Here is a 25,007-nt window from a genome sequence, read left to right on the forward strand (position 1 = left end):
AAAGAAATTGTGGTTTATATACACAATGGAATACTACGTGGCAATGAGAAAGAATGAAATATGGCCTTTTATAGCAACATGGATGGAACTGGAGAGTATTATGCTAAATGAAATAAGTCATACAGAGAAAGACAGATACTATATGTTTTCACTCTTATGTGGATCCTGAGAACCTGAACAGAAGACCATGGAGGAGGGGAAGGAAAAAAAAAGTTAGAGAGGGAGGGAGCCAAACCATAAAAGACTATTAAAAACTGCGAACAATCTGAGGGTTGGTCGGGGGTGGGAGAGAGGGGAGGGGAGGTGATGAGTATTGAGGAGGGCACCTGTTGGGATAAGCACTGGGTGTTGTATAGAAACCAATCTGACAATAAATTTCATATTAAAAAACAATGAAAACCAGAAGGACCTAACATCCTGAGTACTTACAATCAGTGGGGCTTCACACACAAAATTTTAAAAATGAGCAGGTTCAACTCTGGAAGAACCATGGGGTGACAGGAAATTGAGTCCCTATCCTTAAAGAGATGTCACAACAAACAACCCCACTGAGATACAGCATAAAAGCAGCAGTTTGAAAAATGCCTAGGGTATATGGGAAGGAGGTTTCTTTATTAACCCCTGAGCATGTGCTGGAAGGGCAGGGATCTTTGGGAGACTTCTGCAAGAACAAAAAGCTAGCACGAGTCATTCTCCTCCCAGCCTACATACACATATACCCCACCCTCAGCCTAGATACACATACACCTGAGGGAACCAGAACAGCACCCACACTCTCCACATACCTTTGGTAACAGCATGTCCCAACCCACCATTTCTTCTTTGGATTTGCCCCTCCACACCAGTCTTGCCTTTGGACAGGAGTTTTATCAGGTGGCTGCAAAACACCTCCCACAGGGGACTGGCGTGGACCTTGCTGGCACCATACACACCCCACCCCCACGTTCTTCTGCGGACTGCCCCTGCCAACACATCCTTGGAGGGAGACCAACCAAAGCAGTGGCACAAGCCTGGCAGTGTGCTAGCAGCCCCAACAGTGGCCAGTACCACTCCAAAGTAACTCCTTCCTGGAGGCACAGGGAAATATAAGCATACACAAGAGTCTAACTGCAGCCTTAGCAGTGGGCCTACCAACAAAAGTTTCTAAAGAGACAACACAGGGAGAACACCCTGCAGTTCCAAGCTATGGCATCTCTGTCAAATGGCTGGTCTGACTCAACTCAAGCCCAAGGCAAACAGCAGACTGGACCATAACACAGTGACCAAACCCTGCCCACCAGAGGCAAACAGAGCCATTGGAGATGACTGGACTTAAGGCAAATGAGGCTCAGCCATAAAATTAGGGCACACTCTACACACACACACAGGAGACATTCCAGAAGTGCCAGATTCTGGTGAACAGGGGACACTGCCCTACCAAGCACAATAGGACCAGTTCTTCATAACACCACTAGTTACAAAAGCAAGAGACACAGCTGACATTCCTAACACATAGAAAAAGACACAGAGAATTAGACAAAATCAGGAAAAAAAGGAGTCTTTCCCAAATTAAAGAACATGACAAAATAACAGCAAGAGAGCTAAACAAAACAGAGATAAGTAATATGCCAAAGAGAGAGGATTTAAATTTAAAGTAATGGTGACAAAAATACTCACTGGAATTAAGAAGAGAGGAGGACCTCCGTGAGATGCTCAACAAAGAGGTAGAACACACAAACAAGAACCAGAAATGAGGACCTCAATAAGTAAAATTGAATACATACTAGATGGAATAAATAGTAGAACAGAGAAAGTAGAAGAACAAATCAGTGACCCGGAAGATAGAGTAATGGAAAGCAATCAAGTTGAACAAAAAGGAGGAAAAAAAAATAAAAACTAAAAATACACTTAGGGAACTCACTAACACAATCAAGCGCAGTAATAAGCACATTATAAGGATCCCAGAAATATAAAAGAAAAAGGGGCAGAAAATTTACTTGAAGAAATAATAGCTAAAAACTTCCTGAATCTGGGGAAAGAAACATACATCCAGTTTCAGGAGCAGGAGGCACAAAGAACCCCTAACAAAATCAACTGAAGGAGATCTATACCAAGACACATAGTAATTAAAATAGAAAATGTAGGGATAAAGAGAGAATTTTAAAAGGAACAGGAGAAAAGAAAACAGGTACATTCAAGGGAAATCTCCTAAGTATATAACCAGATTTTTCAGAAGAAACTTTGCAGGCCAGAAGGGACGGGCATGTTTATTCAAAGTGCTGAAGAAAAACAAAACTGCGACCAAGAATACTCTCTCCAGTGGGGTGCCTGGGTGGCTCAGTCAGTTGAGCATCTGACCTCAGCTCAGGTCATGATCTTACAATTCGTGAGTTCGAGCCCCACTTAGGGTTCCACACTGACAGTGCGGAGCCTGCTTGGGATTCTCTCTCTCTCTCTCTCTCTCTCTCTCTCTCTCTCTCTCTCACCCCTCCCCCACTTATACTTTTTTTTCTCTTTCTCTCAAAAATATATAAACTATTAAATAAATAAATAAATAAATAAATAAATAAATAGAATACTGTCTCCAGCAAGACTATCATTCAGAACAGAAGAAAAGAGAAAGTTTCCTAGACAAATAAAGTTAAAGAAATTCATCATGGCTAAACCAGCTCTGCAAGAAATATTAGAGGGGATTCTCAGCGTGGCTCAGTCAGTTAAGCATCTGACTTCAGCTCAGGTCATGATCCTGTGGTTCATGAGTTCAAGCCCCACATCGGGCTCTGTGTTGACAGCTAAGAGCCTGGAGCCTGGTTCAGATTCTGTGTCTCCCTCTCTCTCTGTCCTTCCCGCCCCCCCCCTCCGTTCATACCCTGTCTCTCTCAAAAATATATAAACATTTTTAAAAAACTTAAAATGAGGGGGGATTCTCTGTGTGGAAAGATAAGACCATAATTAGTAGTAAGAAAAGTAGGTAGTACTAAAGCAGTAAAATTAAGTATATCAATAAAAAACTGCAAAGGGATTCATAAAAAAAAGGATGTACAGTAGGACACCATATATCTAAAACATGGGGAGAAAAGAGGGAGTAAAAATTTAGTGCTCTTAGAATGGATTCAAACTTAAGCAACCATTAACTTAATATGGACTGCTATATGCAGAAGATGCTATATATAAATCTAATGATAACCACAAATAAAAAACCACTAATAGATATGCAAAACACTAGAGAAAAGAATCCAAGCACATCACTAATGAAAGTCAGCAAAAGATGAGAGAAGAGAGCAAGAGAAGGAACAGATAAAAACTACAAAAACAACCACAAAAGAAGTAACAGAATGGTAATAATGCCTATCAATAATTACTTTGAAAGTAAATGTACTAAATGCTCCAACCAAAACACACAGGGTGACTGAATGATAACAAAGCAAGACCCATCTATATGCTGCCTATAAGAAACGCATTTCTGACTTAAAGACACATGCAGATTGAAAGTGAAGAGATAGAAAAACATTTATCATACAAATAGATGTAAAAGAAAGCCAGGTAGCAATACTTATATCAGCAAAAACAGACTTTAAAACAAAGATTGTAACAAGAGACAAAGAAGAATACCACATATAATTATAAATACTACGATCCAAAAAGAAGGCATAACAACTGTAAATGTTTATGAATCCAACATGAGAGCATCCAAAAACATAAAGGAGTTAATAACAAACATAAAGAAAGCAATCAATCATAACACAATAATAGCAGAGTACTTCGACTCCCCACTTACATCAATGGATACTCATTCACACAGAAATCAACACGGAACCAGTCCTTTGAAGGACAGTTTGGACTAGATGGATCTAACAGATATATTCAGAACATTCCATCCTAAAACAGCACAATACAATCTTTTTCATGTGAACATGGACACTCTCCAGACTAGATCACAGATTAGGCCACAAAAGTCTTAAACAAATCCAACAAGATCAAAGTCATACCATGCGTCTTTTCTGACCATAACGCTATGAAACTAGAAATCAACCTCAAGAAAAAATCTGCAAGAACACAAATACATGGAGGTTAAATAACACACTACTAAATGAATGGGTCAATCAAGATACCAGAGAGAAAACTTCTTAAAAATGCATGGAGACAAATGAAAATGAAAACAAAATGTTCGAAAATCTCTGGCATGCAGCAAAAGTTATTCTAGGAGGGAAGTTTATAACAATACAGACCTACTTTAAGAAACAAGAAAAATCTCAAATAAATTAAAAAAAACATTAAACCTAAAGAAGCTACAAAAAGAACAAATGAAACACAAAACCAGTAAAAGAAAAAATAATAAAGATTTGAGCAGAAATAAACAAAAACAATAGTTAAAAAAAACAATGGATCAATGAAACCAGAAGCTGATTCTTTTAAAAGATCAACAAAACTGATAAACCTTTATCAGACACACCAAAAAAATGAGAGGACTCAAACAAAATAAAAAATTAAAGAGGAGAAATAATGGACACCACAGAAACTGAAAGGATAATAAGAGATTATGAAAGATTATATGCTAACAATTGAACAAAATAGAGGAAATGGATACATTTCTGAGAACATATACCTTCCCAAAACTCCATTGTGAAGAAATTGAACATTTGAACAGAACAACTGCCAGCAATGAAATTGAATCAGCAATAAAAATCTCCCAGCAAACAAAAATCCAGGACCAGATGGCTTCACAGATGAAATCTAAATATTTTAAGAAGTTAATACCAGTTCTTCTCAAATTATTCCAAAACAATAGAAGACAAAGAATAATAACTTCCAAATTTGTACTATGAGGCCAGCATTACCCTGATACAAAAATCAAAGACACCACTAAAAGAGAACTACAGGCTAATACCGCTGAAGAACATAGATGCAGAATTCCTCAACAAAATACTAGCAAAACGAATCCAACAATACTTTTAAAGAAACCATTCATCGTGATCAGGTAGGATTTATTCCTGGACTGCAAGGTGGTTCAATATTTTCAAATCAACAATCTTATGTCACATCAATAAGAGAAAGGATAAGAAACACACGATCATTGCAATAGATGCAGAAAAAGCTTCTGACAAAGTATAACATCCATTCATGATAACAACTCTCAAAAAAGCAGGTAGAAGGAACATACCACAACACAATAATGGCCATATATGAAAACCTCACAGTTAATGTCATAATGGTGAAAACTAACAGCTTTTCCCTTAAGGTCAGAAACAACACAAGGATGTTCACTCTCACCACTTTTATTCAACATAGTACTGGAAGCCCTAGCCACAGCAATCAGACAACAAAAACAAATGAAAGGCATCTAAATTTGTAAGGAAGAAATCAAACTCTCACTATTTGCAGAATTTATATATATATATAAAACATCCTAAAGACTCCACCAAAAAACTACTAGAATTGACATAAATTCAATAAGGTTGCATGATACAAAATCAATGTACAGAAATCCATTGCATTTCTATACCCTAATAATGATGTAGCAGAAATACAAATTAAGAAAACTGCCCCAATGTACCAAAACCAATAAAATACCTAGAAATGAAGTTAACCAAGGAGGTGAAAGAACTGTATTCTGAAAACTACACAACTTTGATGAAAGAAATTGAAGAGGACACAAACAAATGGAAAGATATTCCATGCTCATGGACTGGGAGAATAAATACTGCTAAAAGCCCATACTACCCAAAGCAATCTACACATTTAATGCAACACCTATCAAAATACCAACATTTTTCACAGAACTAGAACAAACAATCCTAAAATTATATGAGACCACGAAAGACCCCAAACAGCCAAAGCAATCCTGAAAAAGAAAATCAGGGGCGCCTGGGTGGCTCAGTCTGTTGAGCGCCCAACTTCAGCTCAGGTCATGATCTCACAGCTCGTGGGTTCGAGCACCATATTGGGCTCTGTGCTGACAGCTCAGAGCCTGGAGCCTAATTCAGATTCTGTGTCTCCCTCTCTCTCTGCCCCTCCCCTGTTCACGCTCTGTATCTCTCTCTCCCCTCAAAAATAAATAAAACATTAAAAAAAAATTTTTTTAAGGAAAGAAAAAGATAAACAAATTGTGGGGTATCGCAATCCCAGATTTAAGATATACTTACAAAGCCATAGTAATCAAGAACAGTATGGTACTGGCACAGAAATAAACACATAGGTCAACAGAATAGGATAGAAAACCCAGAATTATATTCAAGATTATGTGGTCAATTAATTATCAACAAAATTAATTTACTCAACAGAGGCAAGAATATGTAATAGGAAAAAGACAATCTCTTCAAGAAATGGTGCTGAAAAAACTGGATGGAAACATGCAAAAGAATGAAACTGGACCACTTTCTTACACCATAAAAATAAATTCAAAATGTATTAAAAAACTAAAATGTGAGACCTGAAACTATAAAAATCCTAGAAGAGGTGTACCTGGGTGGTTCATCTGGTTAAGTGACCAACTTCACTTCAGGTCATAATCTCATGATTCGTGGGTTCTAGCCCCATGTAGGACTTTGTGCTAACAGCGCAGAGCCTGGAGCCTGCTTTGGACTCTGTGTCTCCCTCTCTCTCTCTGCTCCTCCCCCACTCATGCTCGCTCTCTCTCTCTCTCTCTCTCTCTCAAAAATAAAATAAGGGGCGCCTGGGTGGCTCAGTCGGTTAGGCATCCAACTTCAGCTCAGTTCATGATCTTGCAGCTCATAAGCTCAAGCCCTGTGTCAGGCTTTATGCTGACAGCTCAGAGCCTGGAGCCTGCTTTGAGTTTTGTTTTTCCCTCTCTCTGCCCCTCCCTCGCTCATGCTCGCACTCTCTCTCTCTCTTAAAAATACATATTAAGGGGCGCCTGGGTGGCGCAGTTGGTTAAGCGTCCGACTTCAGCCAGGTCACGATCTCGCTGTCCGTGAGTTGGAGCCCCGCGTCAGGCTCTGGGCTGATGGCTGGGAGCCTGGAGCCTGTTTCCGATTCTGTGTCTCCCTCTCTCTCTGCCCCTCCCCCGTTTATGCTCTGTCTCTCTCTGTCCCAAAAATAAATAAAAAACATTGAAAAAATATATATACATATTAAGAAATTTTGGGGAGGCGCCTGGGTGGCTCAGTCAGTTGAGTGTCTAACTTCAGCTCAGGTCATAGTCTTGCAGTTCGTGGGTTTGAGCCCCACGTTGGGCTCTGTGCTAATAAACAGTTCAGAGCCTGGAGCCTGCTTCAGAATCTGTGTGTGTGTGTGTGTGTGTGTGTGTGTGTGTGTGTGTGTGTGTGTCTTCCCCTCCCCTAATCGTGCTCTGCCTCTGTCTCTCAAAAATAAATAAATGTTAAAAAAAAATCTTCAAAAAAAAATTTTTTTATAAAAAAAAATAAAACATTTTTAAAAATTTAAAAAAAACTCCTGAAGACAGCATAGGCCGTAATTTCTCTGACATCTGCCATAGCAACATTTTTCTAGATATGCCTTCTGAGGCAAGGGGAAAAAAAGCAAAAAATAAACTATTAGGACTACATCAAAATAAAAAAAATAAAAGGCTTCTGCACAGCAAAGGAAACAATCAACAAAACTACAAAACAACCTACTGAATGGGAGACAGTATTTGCAAATGACATATCTGATAAAGGGTTAGCATCCAAAATATATAAAAAACTTATACAACTCAACACCAAAAAAACCCCACAAATAATCCAATTAAAAAAGGGCAGAATGCATAAACAGACATTTTTCCAAGGAAGACCTACAGATGGCCAATACACACACAAGAAAAGATGCTCAACATCATTTATCATCAGGGAAATGCAAATCGAAACCACAATGAGATATCTCCTCACACCTGTCAGAATGACTGAAATCAGTAACTCAAGAAATAAAAAGTGTTGGTGAGGATGCGGAGAAAAAGGAATCCTCATGCACTGTTGGTGAGAATGTAAACTGGTGCAGCCACTGTGGAACAGTATGGACATTCCTCAAAAAATTAAAAATAGAATTACCATAAGATCCAGTAATTCTACTACTATTTATCCAAAGAATACAAAAATATTACTTCAGGAAGATATGTTTATTGCAGCATTATTTACAATAGCTAAATTATAGAAGCAACTCAAGTGTCCAATGATAGATGAATGGTTAAAGATGTGGTATGTATATATACAATGGAATATTACTTGGGCCATAAAAAAGAATTTTTGCCATGTTCAACAACATGGATGGATCAAGCAAGTATAATGCTAAGTAAAATAAGTCAGAAAAAGACAAATACTTTATAATTTCTCTCATATGCAGAATTAAGAAACAAAACCAATCAACAAAGGAAAAAGACAAACACAACACACTCTTTAACTACAGGGAACAAACTGATGGTTACCAGAGGGGAGGTAGGTGGGGGAATGGATGAAATAGGTGAAGGGGATTAAGAGTACATTTATCATGATGAGCATGGAGCAACGTATAGAGTTGTTGAATCACTGTATTGTACGCCTGAAACTAATATGACACTGTATTTTAAGCATAAGCTGGAACTGAAATATAAATAAATTTTTTAAATGAATAAATAAATTTGTTTAACATGTCCCTGGTTAACTGCCAGGTTTATGGATTTAAAAAAAAAAAAAAAAAAAAAAAAAGATTGGGGCGCCTGGGTGGCTCAGTCAGTTAAGCGGCCGACTTCAGCTCAGGTCATGATCTCGCGGTCCGGGAGTTCGAGCCCCGCGTCGGGCTCTGTGCTGACAGTTTGGAGCCTGGAGCCCATTTCAGATTCTGTGTCTCCCTCTCTCTGACCCTCCCCCGTTCATGCTCTGTCTCTGTCTCAAAAATAAATAAACGTTAAAAAAAAATTTAAAAAAAAAAGACAATGCAAGTGACATGTGTATTTATTACACAACTGTTTTTTAAGAACTGCAATAATGATAGAAATTATTTTCACAATTCTATTTGGGGGGGGGGGGGGTTATCACTAACAGGTTAACCCAAATCCTAATTGTCCTAGTTCTCTATCTCCTCAGAGAAAGATAATTCATCTATTTTTTGGATTTTTCTTTTGTTATAGTTATAAACAGAAACATCTGTTCATGTGATTAGTAAAAAATTGACAAGTATCAGTAATGGGTTTAATGAAGTAAATTTAAAGTTTTCAGAGAATTTCACTGGACACAAAGTTAATCTACCCAATTTAAAAAGCCATATGCAGGGGCGCCTGGCTGGCTAAGTTGGAAAAGCATACAACTCTTGATCTTAGGGTTTTGAGTTCAAGCCCTGTGTTGGGTGTAGAGATTACATAAAAAATCATATACATGGCAAAGCAGTTAAAACTTTCACACACTATCTCCATTACATGAATATATACCTACAGAACTATTGGCACAGGTCTGATTTTCCTTCATGAACTACTGTTTACTACTCCAGAACACTGGTAAAGAAATTTTGTCATCTACCCAACAAACCTGGTATACCTGATACAGAATACTAATGATATCTGGCATACCTTCCAATGATGCCATAAAAATAAATGAAGGAAGGCTTTCGAGTAAATCTTCAAAGAATTTTTAAAGGGGCTTTTCCTAAACAGTAACCTTGCATTTGATTGGCTTTAGGGAAAATTAAACAATGTGGTTATTCATGAGGGTAAAATCATAAATTATAAATTTATTTATTTTTTGCATACCTGAAGATTGGCAAAATCCAGTATGTGAAGACAGCACTAAATTTTCGGTCACAGGCTTAATTTTCTGTTCATCACTGCTCCCCTCACCTACAGAATTCTGGTCATCTCCTATATCAGAAGATGATGAACTAATGTCAGCTTGCTTCCTTTTAGTGCTTGTTCTCAGGGAGTTTCTCATTTTCTCCTTGACACTGACTGCCTTCTTTTTAGCTGAAGTTCTCTGTTTCTTCAGCTTTTTATTGTCTTCAGAACTTTCCTCACCATCAGAAGATGAGCCACTATGTACTTCCTTGGTATTTCTCTTTGAATTTAAATTTCTTCTTTCCTTCAGTTCTATTCTTTTCAGTCTCTTATCAGAAGAATCACAACCATCTTCTTTCATGGAATATTTCTCAGTATCAGATGATGAACAATCTCGTCTCTTCGCTGAACTCTTTTCAGGCAGGTTGCACCTTTTCTTCACTCTACTGGATACTCCATTCTTACTCTTTTTATCTTCTGAAGAATCACAACTATCTCTTTTCCCCTGTAATTTCTCAGCCTTATCAGATAATTCATCCTTCTTTTCAGAAGTTTTATCTTTTATTTGTTTTCTTTTCTTTTCCCCATAAGTTGTGTCATTCTTATTTTGTTTTATTCCTTTAGGAAAACGAGAAATTTCTTCTCCCTCAGGTAATTTCTCAGTGCTATCAGATGATGATTCATACTGTTGTTCCATCTTAATTACATTTTTCTTCAAATCTGTAATTTTCTTTTCTTTTACTTCAGTTCCCTTTTTGCTCAGCTTTTTATCATCTTCAGAGGATTCATCACTTTGCTCTTTCTTTGGGAACTTCTCAGCAATGTCCAGTAATCCAGTCTGTACTCTCTTACCCATTTTGGTTTTCAAATGCTTACTCCTTTCTTTAGTTTCAGCAACCTTTTTGTCTTCTGGAGAATTAAAACTCTCCTCTTTCCCTGAAGGCAACTTAGCACCATCAGAAGAAACACCTGACTGCTGCTTTTTAGACATTCGATCTCTTAAGTCCATGATGGTCTTGTCTTTATCAACTGTGCCTTCTGCTGAAGAGAAATTCTCTCTCTCTTGTTTCCTTTCAGCATCATCAGATGATCCTTCTTGTGCAATCTTCAAACTTTTCTGCCCTTGATTATCCATTCCTTTTTTCCTGTGTGTTTCATCTTCAGAAGAATCATAATCTTCTTTATTTGGAACTCTTTTTTTGGTTGTTTTGGTAGCCCCAATTTTACTCATGCTCTTTATCTCTTTCTCTAATTCTGAGTCATAATTGGAAGATTCAGACTGGTTTTGTCGTTTCTTTTTAGAAATTATAGACCTTTTAGCTGATTTGCCTTTCTTAATATCATAATCTGAGCCAGAAGTAGAACTTTTTCGTTTCCTTTTTCCTTTATCATCTTTCCTTGTTTGAGTCTTTAAATCATATAAAGTCTTCTCATGGTTTGTATGAGTTTCATTAATATCAGTATCTGAAGAAGAACTGTGACTCATCCTGGATACCTCTTTCAGGATTGCTAACATTTCATCAGAATCGGAATTCTGATCCACAATCTCTGACTGCTTAGATTTAGGCAATTTATTAGGTTTAGGATTATCTACAGCACTGTCAGAAGAATTCCGCTTATCCTTTTTTCTCATTGGAACGGATAGTTTTTGTTTCTCCTTAACTGTTTCATTACTTTCTTCATCTGAATTAGATGTTGCAGGATTGGTTTCTGTCTGTCGCCTCAAGGGTGTAGTCTTCACACGTGGGGATCTTCGAAGATCAGATTCTTCTGAAAGTAATGGAACTTCACTTTCAAACAAATGCTCATTATCATTCTTTTCCTCTCCAAGTCCACAGTTCTCTGGCTTGGTGTTCAGACTAGAACTTTTACAGCCATCTTTATCTTGTGGAACTTCCTGACAATCAGCACCTTTAATTGGCGAATTAGAAAGGGAAACAGGGGTGAGTTTAACATATAATTCTTTTGTTACTTTAGCTGTAGTTTTTGACTTAATACCTCCTCTGTTGTCTTTTGAAGTAATACTTAATTTTACAGAAGAATTCTCCAATTCTTGCTCTGTTCCACTATTGCCATCTCCCTGATTATCTGCTGAACTCTGAACTTCCATAGCTGTCTCAAGATTCTCAAAAATGTCTTCTGGAACTGAGGAAGGAACAGACACAATATCCATATCCAAATCTTCAGAAGTGTTAGTAGGTTCATACTGAGGTTCTTCTTTTTTATCAGATTTCTTATGTTCACCACTGGCACTTTTATTTGCTCTTTGTTCCTGTACTACAATACTCTGATCCATGTGCTCACTATCTACCTGCTTTCTTGACAGTTTAGCTTCTGATTTTGAAAAATCTTTCCTTTCCAAAGCACAGGGTTTTTCTCCCTTTCGTACTTTTGTTTCAGATTTAGCATCTATGACTTTATGCTCTTTGGTATTTTTCTCTTTGTTTACAGCATCCAAAGCTTGAATCTCTGAATTCAAATCTTCTTCTAATGCAAGATGAGCTTTCTTGATATCAGCCAACACAGATTTAAAAGCCTTAAGCTGACGTAACTTTGTAGCAGAACTGATTTCTGAATTATCTGCTGCCTGCTTCAGAAACTTAACATAACTGGAGTTCATGTTAGCTGTGGTCTCAATCAGTTTTTTTGCCTTCTTAATCATCTCTTTAGGCACAATTAGTGCTGAATAAGAGTAGGTTACAGTACCAGAACATGAATCATCTAATTTCTTTTCTTCTCCATTACAATTTGAATTATTTTTCTTTGGAGAAAATCTGGGTGTATGGTCATATACTTTATTACTCTTTTCACTGTCAACTTTTATCTTCTTTTTATTTTGTTGCAACAATTGTTCTAAATTTTCAAATACGCTATTACATGCAGTAACCAAGTCCAACAAAGGTTCTGGGTGACAAATGTAGCAATACCACTGATTGTTTTCATCCATTATTGTAGAGAGCTCCTTTCGACCAAGGTTGCGCAAAATGCATTTCTTACAGAAAGCATTATGGCAAAAGTCGCAACAAATCAAGTTTCCACCTTCTGCACACCACCTGAAATTATTAAAATATTAAAATGTCATTCCCAGGGGCACCTGGTGGCTCAGTCAGTTAAGCCTCTGACTCTTGATTTCACCTCAGGTCATGATTCTGGGGTCATGGCATCAAGCCCTGCATTGGGCTCTGTGCTGAGCATGGAGCCTCCTTAAGGTTCTGTCTCTTTCTCTCTCTGCCCCTCTCCCCAGCTCATGCTCTCTCTCTCTCTCTTTCTCTCTCTCTCTCTAAAAATAAAAAAAATAAAAAGTAAATATTATTCTCAAATTACTCTCACTTTAAATTTTTTCATTATTAAAGCAACTTAGGGGTGCCTGGGTGGTTTAGTGGTTACACGTCCAACTTCAGCTCACGTCATGATCTCACAGCTTGTGGGTTCGAGCCCGGCATCGGGCTCTGTGTGGACAGCTCAGAGCCTGGAGCCTGCCTCATATCCTGTGTCTCCCTCTTTCCCTGCCCCTCTCCTGCTCACACTCTGTGTCTCTCTCTCTCTCTCTCTCAAAAATAAATAAAGATTAAAAAAATTTAAAGCAACTTAAAATTTCGTGCCAGGAATTTTAATAGTAAAGTTATTTGGATCATCTGCCTATTCTTTATTGGAAACTTAAAAGAGACATAAACTGAAGGTTTTGTGGAAAAAAATAACCTTCCATTAGATACATCAATGATGATACTATAAAAAATGGATCTAATAACATACTATGTAAGAATTTCCCCCAAAAAAGTAGACAGTACTGAATTTTAGCTCATCATGATTTATTACCTACCTACATTGTTCATCCATTCCATCAGAGTCACGGCTAATATCATCACTCATGTAATATTTAAAGCAATTCTATTAAAAGAAAAGGGGAAGGGGAAATTTTAAATTCAAAATGAATAACATTCATAATGGACAAAAACTTTATTTTTAAGTCATTAAAAAAAAGTAAAGGGAGTGTGTGTGTGTGTGTGTGTGTGTGTGTGTGTGTGTTTTAGAGAATAAAAGCAAAAACACTGCACTGCCCAATGCTGGGGTAGTATTCTAATATTTCCAGACATAGAAATATCTCAAGAAAATTAATTCCTTGAAATAGATTTCCATATCATCAAGTACCACTATTCCTTATATAAAATTTATAGAAGATTTTGGTAAAGCAAATTTCTGATCCCATACAACTAGCTACTAAACCTCTACATAAAAATGCATTAGATGTTGCTGCTACTTAATGAATTTAATAGTCTTCATATATCAACAGTTACTATGTATACAGCTAAGCAACATTATCGTACATTAAGCTACATTCCCTTTAAATCTCAAGCCCTTATTATGGAAGACAGGAGGTATTACACCCAATTTGAGAGAAAAGGCTAAGATTCATTATCATTAATATGTAAATAAATTTTCTAAAGTCATACAACTAGTTAAGAGCCAATGCTGGTATTCAAGTCCAAGTCCCACGGACTTTAAATTCCTTTTCACTAAGACTGGAAAAAGGTTAGGTTCCATGCCCAGTGTTGAAAAGTACTGATTACTGAATTGGGCTAGGCTCAACAGACTGGTCCTTGGAAAAACATCAATTATATATATAAGAGAAAGGAAATGAACATTACAAATCCAGGAATATAAAATTCAGTTACCACATTTGAAAACTAGAAGCTAAAACATGTCCCATAAATAGGCTCCTGGCTAAACTGAATTCAAAGAATGGAGTGACACAAATTACTAAAGGAGAAAGTAAATTTAGTCCATTTAAGTAGGTGTATATCAACAATTCAAATAATGAATGATCCAGAATTGGAATTCTGAGGAAAATCTGGTCTGCCCCTGCATTTCAAGGAGGCATTTTGTTGGGACACTAACACAGAATTAATCTTAGCAATAATGAGTTAGGGAAACCATAACCTTAATATTATAGATACTTAAAATTAACTCCAAGGTATTACTAATAAAAGAACATACACAGAATGTTAAAACTGTCTTCAACACATACGAAGCATTTTTAATTCTATTATCTTGTGACAAAACCTTGTCCCATGTAGAAAGCTTAGATTTGGTTAACCAGAATTCATAGGTTATAAAACACATGTGTACACACATAAACTCTTCAGATTTGCCAACACACCATGCTCCCCTTCACCTATCAGTCTTTGAATACCATGTTGCCTCTGCTTAGAATATGCTGAACCAATCCCACTGCACCAGGCTAATTCGTATTTATATTCCAGATATCAGCTTATATCATTCTCCATTATAAAGTCCCCCTACCCAACTCCAAATTACACAGGCTTCTGGTGTGTTCCCATAGTACATAGTATTCCCCCTATCGTGTCACTTATTCGGCTTTTTGGTCTGTCTGTCTTTCCCACTACAGTTTAAGTCCTCCAAAGACAGAGACCATTTCCATCTTCTTCATCAATGTGAACCAAAAGTCTAACATATAGTAAGCATTCAAATATTTGTGGAATGAATTATAAACAGATGATTACATACCTTACAAATAAGTACTTGCAGTGAAGGATGTCTATAAATGGAATCTTTTTGAAAATGATTGACCTGCTGTCCACAAGCTGTGCAGCTCACAATCCCATGAAGCCCATCTTCTAGGAGAAAGGAGTGACCATTATTCACACATACACACACACATAAAAAAAGATATTTACTTTAGTCAGCATTGTGCTACTTTTACATTGGAAATTAAATACTTCAGAATCCTTAGAAAAGTGACATTTTGGCCACAAAAGGTAATAATTTTATGGACTTACTAAAACATGACAACCTTAGCAAATTCTAGAACTAGAAATACTAATCTGTTTCCTTTAGATGCAAATCTTATTTCCCACAACAACTTGATAAAAACTCCGTAAGAGAAGTTCTAAAAATAGGGATCAAGAGCTCTTTTCCATTTTGCTATTGTTTTGCAAATAAATTAATTATCAGTTCTTTTTTTTTTATCAGTTCTTAATGAACACGGAAGCAAGTGATATACATGTAAGTCTTTTGTAACCTTATACTTAAGTTAGATATGCCATTAATTTTTTATCCTTAAAATAAAAATATCTGCATAGACTCTTCCAGTATAGTGTGTGAAAACCTGACAATTTTAAATTACCAATTTCTTTCCTCAGATTACTTCAATACCATCCCCATCTCCCTCAGATTACTTCACTATAATTCCCATTAACCTGCCTTCTATGTCAATTTCACTATCCACTCCATATCAGCATGGTCTATTTCCAAATAAGGACAAATAAGACTTGCACGTATATCTATCTTGGCAGCAAAACCCAAGAAAGACAGTGTTTGCAGGAAAACAGACTGAAGATAACCTAACATGACAAAGAGGAAACCTCTTCTGCCTTACTCTTGTCTCTAGTTCTGCCTTGAGCAGTGTTTCACAATCTAAGCTGAACATCAGAATCCTCTCTGAAAAAACTTTTTAAAAGCAGAGACAGCCATTACACCCCTAAACCTCTGAGAATCTCCTGGACATTTTTTTTTTTAGTTTTATTGATGGTTCTGATGTGCAACCAAGACCTTGATACAAGTAACATGGTAGATTAGGATTCTAAACAGGCCAATAAAAACGCCTGCATTCACAAATAAAAAGATGATTAGAAGAATAATAAACTATCTCTATATCTAAATAAAAGACAAAACAACACATATATTTCTCACCTTTTAATATTCTATTTTGGTTTTTTTCTTACTCTTTATGTGCAAGACACCATGGACCCAAACATTATCACAAATATTCTTATTTGTAGAAGTTAAAAAAGTTTAAACAAGTTTTAAGGGCACCATCATACTTTTCCAGACAATATAGAAAATTTGAAGACTCACTATTTAAGTTGCTAATATTTTATTTTAAATCAAACTGTCCTACATCAGTGTTTGATCTTGAGGATTCATTCTGTATTTGTTTTAGTAGAAACAAATACACAGTGTACTTCATTTCAAATAATGACTGAATTCAGATATACTAACAAAAGCTAGAATATGAATATTCATCCAATGTTAACATAATAAATATTAAACATCTTCTATGTGCTTTTTGCACGTATATCACTCAATAATCAAAACTCAGTGATCCTTTGGAGAATTTCTCCCACATGTGCACAAAGAATCATATACACAATATTCATTGCAGCACTATTTAGGAAATTAGAAAACTTTGAAAATAAAAAAATTCCATTTGGGATATGGATAATGGTTTACTCATATAACAAAATTTTATACAGCAGTGGAAAATAAAAAATTAGATGTACGTTTTACTCATATGGCACACTTCAAAAACAATGCTGAATGTGAAATGGTGCAAAAGAATATAGAGGACACTATTTTGTATATTTTTAAATGAAAAATAAATGCTTTGTGAATAAACATCTATAGGAAAAATATAAAAACATGCATGAAAATAATACGCATATGAATAGAAACTTCAGAATAATCATTATTAGAGGGGTGGGAGGAGGAGGAGGAAATAGAGGAGTAGGACTGAACCAGTATTTCATTTAAGGGAGATGTGAACCAAATACTGAATAATGGTCAAAGGTTACTTTTTGTACTTGTTTCTATATGCATATATTTTAAACTTTTATTTTTAGTTGTGAAATATCTTAATGGTTATAACATAGTGTAGAAATGGAAAAGAGGCATTTTCATTTCTGGGCTCAATACATTTTAATAGATTTAAATAAAACAAAATTCTATAAAACATTAATTAAAAACCTGAAGATGACACAAAGAAATGGAAAAACATTCCATGCTAATGGATTGGAAGAACAAATATTGTTAAAATGTCTATACTACTCAAAGCAATCTACAGATTTAATGCAATCTCTATCAAAATACCACCAGCATTTTCACACACTAGAAGAATTCAAAAATTTGTATGGAACCACAAAAGACCCTGAATAGCCAAAGCAATCTTGAAAAAGAAAAGCAAAGCTGAAGGTATCACAATTCCACACTTAAGTCATATTACAAAGTTGTAGTAATCAAAAGAGCATGGTACTGGCACAAAAACAGACACATACATCAATAGAACAGAACAGAAAACCCAGAAATAAATCCGTAATTATATGGTCAATTAATCTTTGACAAAGAAAGAAAGAATATCCAGTGGAAAAAAAGTCTCTTCAACAAATGGTGCTGGGAAAACTGGACATCTATATGCAAAGAATTAAACTGGACCACTTTCTTTCACCACGCACAAAACAAACTAGTTGGCTCAGCCAGTGGAGTATGCAACTCTTCATCTCAGGGTTGTGAGTTCCAGCCCTTTGTTGGGTACAAAGCTTACTTAAAAATAAAATCTTTAACAAAAAAAAAAAATCCTAGAAGAGAGCACAGGTACTAATGTCTCTTGACATGAGCTGTCACAACATTTTTCGAGATATGTCTCCTGAGGCAAGGGAAATAAAAGCAAAAACAAACAAACAAACAAAACTATTGGGACTACATCAAAATAAAAAGCTTCTGCACAGCAAAGGAAACAATCAACAAAACTAAAAGACAACCTACAGAATGGGAGAAGATATTTGCAAATGACATATCCAATAAAGGGGTATTATCTAAAATATATAAAGAACTTCTAAAACTCAACACTCAAAAAAAAAATAATCTATTTAAAAAATGGGCATAGGTCATGAACAGACATTTTTCCAAAGATGTTCAACAGACACATGATCCAGATTTCAACAGACACATGAAAAGACATTCAACATCACTCAGGGAAATGCAAATCATAATAAATACAATGAGCTATCATCTCACATCTGTCAGAATGGTTAAAATCAAAAACACAAGAAAAAAAGTGTTGACAAGGATGCAGAGAAAAAGGAACCCTCTTGCACTGTTGGTGGGAATGCAAACTGGTGCACCCACTGTGGAAAACAGTATGGAAATTCATCAAAAGTTAAAAATAGAACTACCCTACGATCTAGTAATCACACTATTCAGTATTTACCCCCAAAATACAAAAAAAAAACCACCCACTAATTCGAAGAGACACATGTACCCCTGTTTATAGAAGCATAATTTAAAATGGCCAAATTATGTAAGCAGCCCAAGTTTCCACTGATAGATGAATGGATAAAGAAGATATGGTATATATACATAATGGAATGTTACTCAGCCATAAAAAAGAATGAAATCTTGCCATTTGCAATGACATGGATAGAGCTAGAAAGTATGATGCTAGACAAAGTAAGTCAGAGAAAAACAAATACCATATGATTTCACCCATATGAAGAATTTAAGAGAAAAAAAAATGAGCAAAAGAAAGAGAGAGAGAGAAACCAAGAAACAGACTCTTAGCTATAGAGAACAAACTAATGGTTACCAGAGGGGAGGTAGGTGCAAGGATTCATAAAATAGGTGATAGGGATTAAGGAGTATACTGGTCATGATAAGCACTGGGTGATGTATGAAACTGTTGAAACACTATATTGTATACCCGAAACTAAAATAACACTGTATGTTAACTATACTGGAATGTTAAATAAAATAAAAAGAAATAAAAAGAAAAGAACAAAATTATTGTGCCAGATAGAAAAATCAGATGTAAAATAAACTTTCTAACAAAATGGGGGAAAAGATGTCAAAATAGGCTATGGTATTTTTTTTAAGTGTCTCCTGAAATGGTCCATATAGCTATATCTTTAGGTTTAATTTTGTTTCCAACCAATGTAAGATTACTTTATAAACAGTTTACTTTCTTGATCATTTCCTAAATTAGGCTTCAATTATAGAATTAACTTTCCTAGGAAGTTTGAATATTAACTAGCAATTCAGTACCTAAGATCACTAGTTTATTCATACACGTGCATACTAGTAAACACAGTTAAATTTCCCATGTGACTTCTGACAGCTTAAAGATGTAGCAAATCATTAAGACAAAAATTAACATGAGAGCTTTAGGTGCTACTATATGGCTATAAACATACATATTTCATTAACATGATATAAACATTACTACACAGAACACTCAATAAAATGTTCCAGAAACATACCAGCTCAGACCAAACACCAGCAGCACTGTGAAGTGGCATTAAGTACACCCTCCCCAACAACTATGGTTCTTTCTTCATTCTCCTTTTGGTCCTTACACACATTCTAGACACTGACTGCTCCAGAGTCCTTCCCAAAAGACACCACTTAGATATTAATTTTGACACAATGCAATACACGTAGTTATCTGTCCTCTAGACTCTTGCTGCTGATCCCTACATCAATCACCTTCTACTTGCTGATTCTTGTTTTAAGAAAACTATTTAGGGGCGCCTGGGTGGCTCAGTCGGTTAAGCATCCGACTTCGCTCCGGTCTTGATCTCACGGTTCATGGGTTCGAGCCCCGCGTCGGGCTCTGTGCTGAGAGCTCAGAGCCTGGAGCCTGCTTTGGATTCTGTGTCTCCCTCTCTCTCTGCCCCTCCCCTGCTCGCGCTCTCTCTCTCTCAAAAAATAAATAAACATTAAAAAAAAATTTTTTTTAAAGAAAACTATTTAGCTTTGGTGAGCTCTGTTGCTGCAATGACAGTTTCCCTACTATGAACTACATTCTCAATAAATCTTCCACACGCTTGAAAGGAGCAGAACACCCCCTTGTGGACAGAAGACTAAACAACATTCCCTTGATTTTCTCCAACAACCTAATGAATTATTTAATCTGACAAAATATATAATAAATACAGATATATTTTTTAATTCCATCAAGATAATCATATAGCACTGAAATAATAATCTACACAAAATTTCACCAATATAACTACTATTCTATAATTTCACAAGTGAAATAATAAATATTAAACAGACATGCTTCCTTCCATTATACTTCTACTTAGAAATTTAGTGTCATGTTCTATTTTTTAGAGATTCATTCCTGTTATAGGCATAGATTCTGGCTCTGTTAATCTGCCCAAAAATACGGCACTATTTAAAAATCATGCAGAAACGAATGGGAAACATACTCCACTGACATAAATTTCTAAACGAATCCTCCTTATGCTAACTTTCTACAGATGATTAGCCAACATGGTGCGTGTACAAGTGCAGGGGTAGACAGACAAAAGAGATGGCTCAGACAGGTGGAGGGAAGGTTATAGTTCTAGCTCCCTTCTCCTTCCTACTCATCTCTACATTATCCTTACATCAATTGATCTCCAACTTTAATGTAGGAAAGAACAAAATGGGGCTCATTCTTGACATCAGCGCCAAAAATTCTAATGTGTTAGGAGTGGAGTCAAGGGACTTGCATTTTTAATAAGCACCCCAAACAACACTAATGCACAGGTAACTCTGTAAAACAATGTATTAGATATACATAAAGTTACCCGAAGGCCACAGGCAAGGTATTGTCCAAATCTGAAATTCTTTCAGGGTGAGAGGGAACACATGGTATTTTGGCATATAGGCATTACAGAACTAACATGTATAAGGAGGAAATGCTAAGCTTCTTGAGATAACTTTATAGCCACTGAAGGCAAAGGTATTTTGATAAATGGTGTTTAACCTTTTCTGCTTCAGAGCTCAGAGAGAAACAGAAGTTATTTTTAAGTAGTGCTTTTAATAAACAATGGGCAGAAAAGTGGAGGTATTTTTAATGAGCACATCAGATTTTCCAATATGGTCATAAACAGCAATTTAAATTCATGTTTTCATTTTCACTTGTATTTACCTCCGCGTTTTTTGAGATTTTCAGTTTTCATTTTACTTCTGCTTCTAAATTCAGGCCCTTTAAAATCATCTTTGTCTTCATTCAGCACTGGCTCTGGTTGTACAATCACTGTACCTAGAATGATTTCATTTAAAAAACCATTACACATATTAAATGTGCAAGTGAAGTGCAAGACTTCAGTTCAGATAAAGCCAACATTGCTGGTACATAATTTTGTCTCTTTCAAGCTTTCAATACTTGTATAAGGACCTCTCAAGAGTAAATAAAACAGGGAAATATAAAAGGGCCAGGTGTCAGCAATCAGATTACTTGTTGGAATATAATTAATAGAGTGGGGGTATTATGAACTGATTACAACAGAAATGTGTGAATAAAGTAGAAAGCCTCAGCCCAGTTCTGAATTTTTACACTGCCTATCACAAAAAACTGCGTTTGAGTATGAACACCCATGCTAAGTTCCAAGAGTTTATACAATAGAAGGACCAGAAGGAAAATTTTAAAACGACATCCTATTCTTCTCATAATACAAATCACAAACTCAGAAAAAGATTTTTAAGGGTTTTTTTTTATATCGCTTTGGGGGAGGATAGTGGGAGGCAATGTGAGAAGTTAATTCTGCTATTACTGCTATACCTATTCTGAGGCATTTCCCAACTAGTATGTCAAAGTTTCAGTACCCTGAAAAGTCCTTAAAGAGTCTTAAACAGAAGACTGCCTTAAGATACTTAAGTTCAAGTGCTCTAACAATAAGCTGTAGAATGAGATCAATTGTTGATTTCTATGGAATAATTTAGAAAGAATGTACTTTCTTAGATACAAAACACATAAACTGAGAAGACAGGTTGTTAATTTAAGTTTTCATTATAATCTCTCAAGAGCAAATAAAGCAGGAGCATAGTAAAAAGGGTCCAGGTCTCACGTTCACCTACATTGCTGGGCTTAGTAATTGGGCATTATTGGCAATAATTAAGAAAGTAAAACCTGGTAGCTGTCAGGGGTGGTCTCCCTGAAATACGGGCCTATGTTATTTAGCAAGCAAGTAGATTTTGGCAAGGTAGAGCCTCTAGTTATATGTATTTATGAGTCTCCATAAAAAAGGTGGAGGCAAGCAGGCATAAAGGACTGAGTTTTACAAACTAGTGAATTTAAATAATCTACACACACAAAAAAAACTTTATTTACAATAACCATTTCACATATATACTCTCAGAGAAGCCATGGCATTTGAAAAGCTAAAGATTTATAATTAACAAAAAATAGAATTATTTCTGAAGATTCTTCTCTAAATGGAAGCAAAACAATAGAGTAGAAAGAATACTCCCTAGCTTTGGATTTAGGCAGACCTGGGTTCAAATCTTAGTTTCTCAATTTAAAGCTGAAAAAGTACCTTGAGCTCTGAATTTGTTCCTTAATCTCTACAAGTAGAAACTACCTTACAGTATTGGTCTGCAGATTAAATGAGTTAGTTCTATAAGAGTCTGGTACCTATATATACTCAATATACTATAATAATAATTATCATCACCCAAATTCTACCTTATGAAACAGGTCTATTTTTGGCTTGGTGGAAGAGAATTATGCTTAATTTCAGGTTAGAAACATCCCATACTAACTTTCTTCCACAGTATCATTTAAAGAAAGATTTGAATTCCTATTTCTTAGCTCACCCAGTGGCCATCGTAAGGACTCCCAGTGACAACCACTAGGAATGTAACGATCCAAGGTTAGTCACTGCCTATGGGACTCACACTCCCATATTAGCTGTTTCTGCCCTAAGCCACCAACCATTGCGTAAAATGTCATAAATGATATGCAAAGCCAAGTAAATGGTAGGCCCACCAATTTTCCTTCTATCTTCTTCCTTTCATTCATTCCTTTTCCTTATTTCACCTCTCATCTACTATAACTCCTAATTTGTCCTGGTCAAGCAATGTCTTACGCTCCTTCCCACGATTTTTTTATACTTTCATAATCAAAATCTGTGTCACAAAAATATAAATGTAGACAGAAAACAAAGTTTAGTAAACACTACTATAAATGATCTGTGAGGATAAATTTGAAAAATCTGCTAAGAGCCTTAAACATATTAATAAAGAAAAAATATTGAAACTTTTGACTCTGAAACACCATGAAATTACCAAGACCTTTGTCATTACTCTTATCATATAATCATACTGCTCTCAGACTTGGGCTATGAAACTTCCAAGATTTTCATTTGGCTTTCTCTTACCTCAATCTAAAGAATGAGGTTTTTGAGATCAGAACTGCAACAGTTGAAAGGTATGTGACAAGGCTTTTTAAAGAGATAAAACTTAAAAAACATACATCTATCTTTGATAATTAACTTCAGCTTTTAGTCTTAGAGAATTTAAGAATGCAGTAAGATTAAACCAGACTTTAAATGTCTTTTTAAAGTTTTCAGAATATTATGTTTTCCTATATAGCAAGCATATTTAAATTTGAACCAAAACTTAGTTTAAACTTTTAAACTAACCTCCACATTCAAATATTATTTGGAAACTAAAATCCCTTTTCTAAAACCCAATGGAAAGAGGAAATAAGTTTTATTCTTTTTCAGAGCTGACTGCAGTCTAAGTTTTTAACCTCAATAACATACATTATCATTACCATTCTAATGCATCTCCAGACCACCACTATTAAGATGCTAGTTTTGTTCCCTTACACACAGCTAAACAATAATCAAGTTCTTAATTTTATAATAACGACATTTAAAAACACATTTCAACTTTAACTTCATATGAAAAATTAATACACATTACCTTTTGGCAAGCTTTGCATAGTAATATCATTTTCTGAATTTTCATTAGAAGCATCTTCATTTACAGTTTCATCCAAAGGTTTTTCATCATCAGATTCAACATACTTTGTCACAATTGAAGGTTTCCTATGAAAGAATTAAGTCCACAGAATTATGGGCATTTCTTACAATTGGAAAACTACCCAAAGAACATGTTATATTGAACAGTGGCTCTTAACCAGAAATACACATCAGACTCACCTGGGGAAGCACACATCTCTGTACCGTATTACAGAAAATTAGGACTCAGTAGGTCTGGGGTAGGACCATGGTATGTTCATTCTGAAAAAGCTACCGGGGGGATCATGAAGGGAACTCCTCTTTAAAAATCACCACTTTAGAGAATAAGTTAATAACAAGCAAGTTGTGTTTATTAAGAGACATTCCTACTGGTAAGAGACAACAAATGCCCAATACAATAAACTGTGAACTTCTAATCAAATCTATACTCCACAGTATATTATGCTTTATAGTATGATTGAAGTAGTTTAGGTCCTTATATACAATTTGTTTTGACAATTTAACACAGAAAAGTATTTTTACCACTCTTTGATCTTCTTATAACTTCCTCATAATTATAATGGCTATCTTTCCCCATCCTGAACAATTTCACATAATCCTAAAAAACGCATTATTGCCTCATGAGATATTCATTTCATTTTCTCCTCTGTCCTTTGAGCACATATATATATATGATCTAAAATAAATAATCTATGTTTTGCAAGGGCCACTACTGCATAATAAATCTTCCTTGGAAAATTCCAGTAAATTTCAAAGTAAGAATGAATCAATAACTGAAGTTAACT

General features: G+C 35.7%; 1 protein-coding gene across 13 annotated transcripts in view; it reads right to left on the reverse strand.

The window, feature by feature from the left end:
• ATRX (ATRX chromatin remodeler) overlaps window positions 1-25,007 on the reverse strand; it is a 307,952-nt gene that overhangs the window by 201,984 nt on the left and 80,961 nt on the right. For 8 of the 13 annotated variants that reach the window (XM_053202513.1, XM_027053741.2, XM_027053739.2 and 5 more), the window contains 5 exons: window positions 24,164-24,288; window positions 21,384-21,497; window positions 15,200-15,309; window positions 13,494-13,561; window positions 9,653-12,726 (listed from right to left, as the gene is read on the reverse strand). In XM_053202513.1, the coding sequence (XP_053058488.1) occupies window positions 9,653-12,726; window positions 13,494-13,561; window positions 15,200-15,309; window positions 21,384-21,497; window positions 24,164-24,288 (3,491 nt within the window). The remainder of the gene's footprint in view (window positions 1-9,652; window positions 12,727-13,493; window positions 13,562-15,199; window positions 15,310-21,383; window positions 21,498-24,163; window positions 24,289-25,007) is intronic. The other 5 variants (XM_053202506.1, XM_053202505.1, XM_053202509.1 and 2 more) reach the window with 3 other exon arrangements.

This window comes from Acinonyx jubatus, chromosome X (genome assembly GCF_027475565.1).
Source record: "Acinonyx jubatus isolate Ajub_Pintada_27869175 chromosome X, VMU_Ajub_asm_v1.0, whole genome shotgun sequence".
NCBI lineage: Eukaryota > Metazoa > Chordata > Mammalia > Carnivora > Felidae > Acinonyx > Acinonyx jubatus.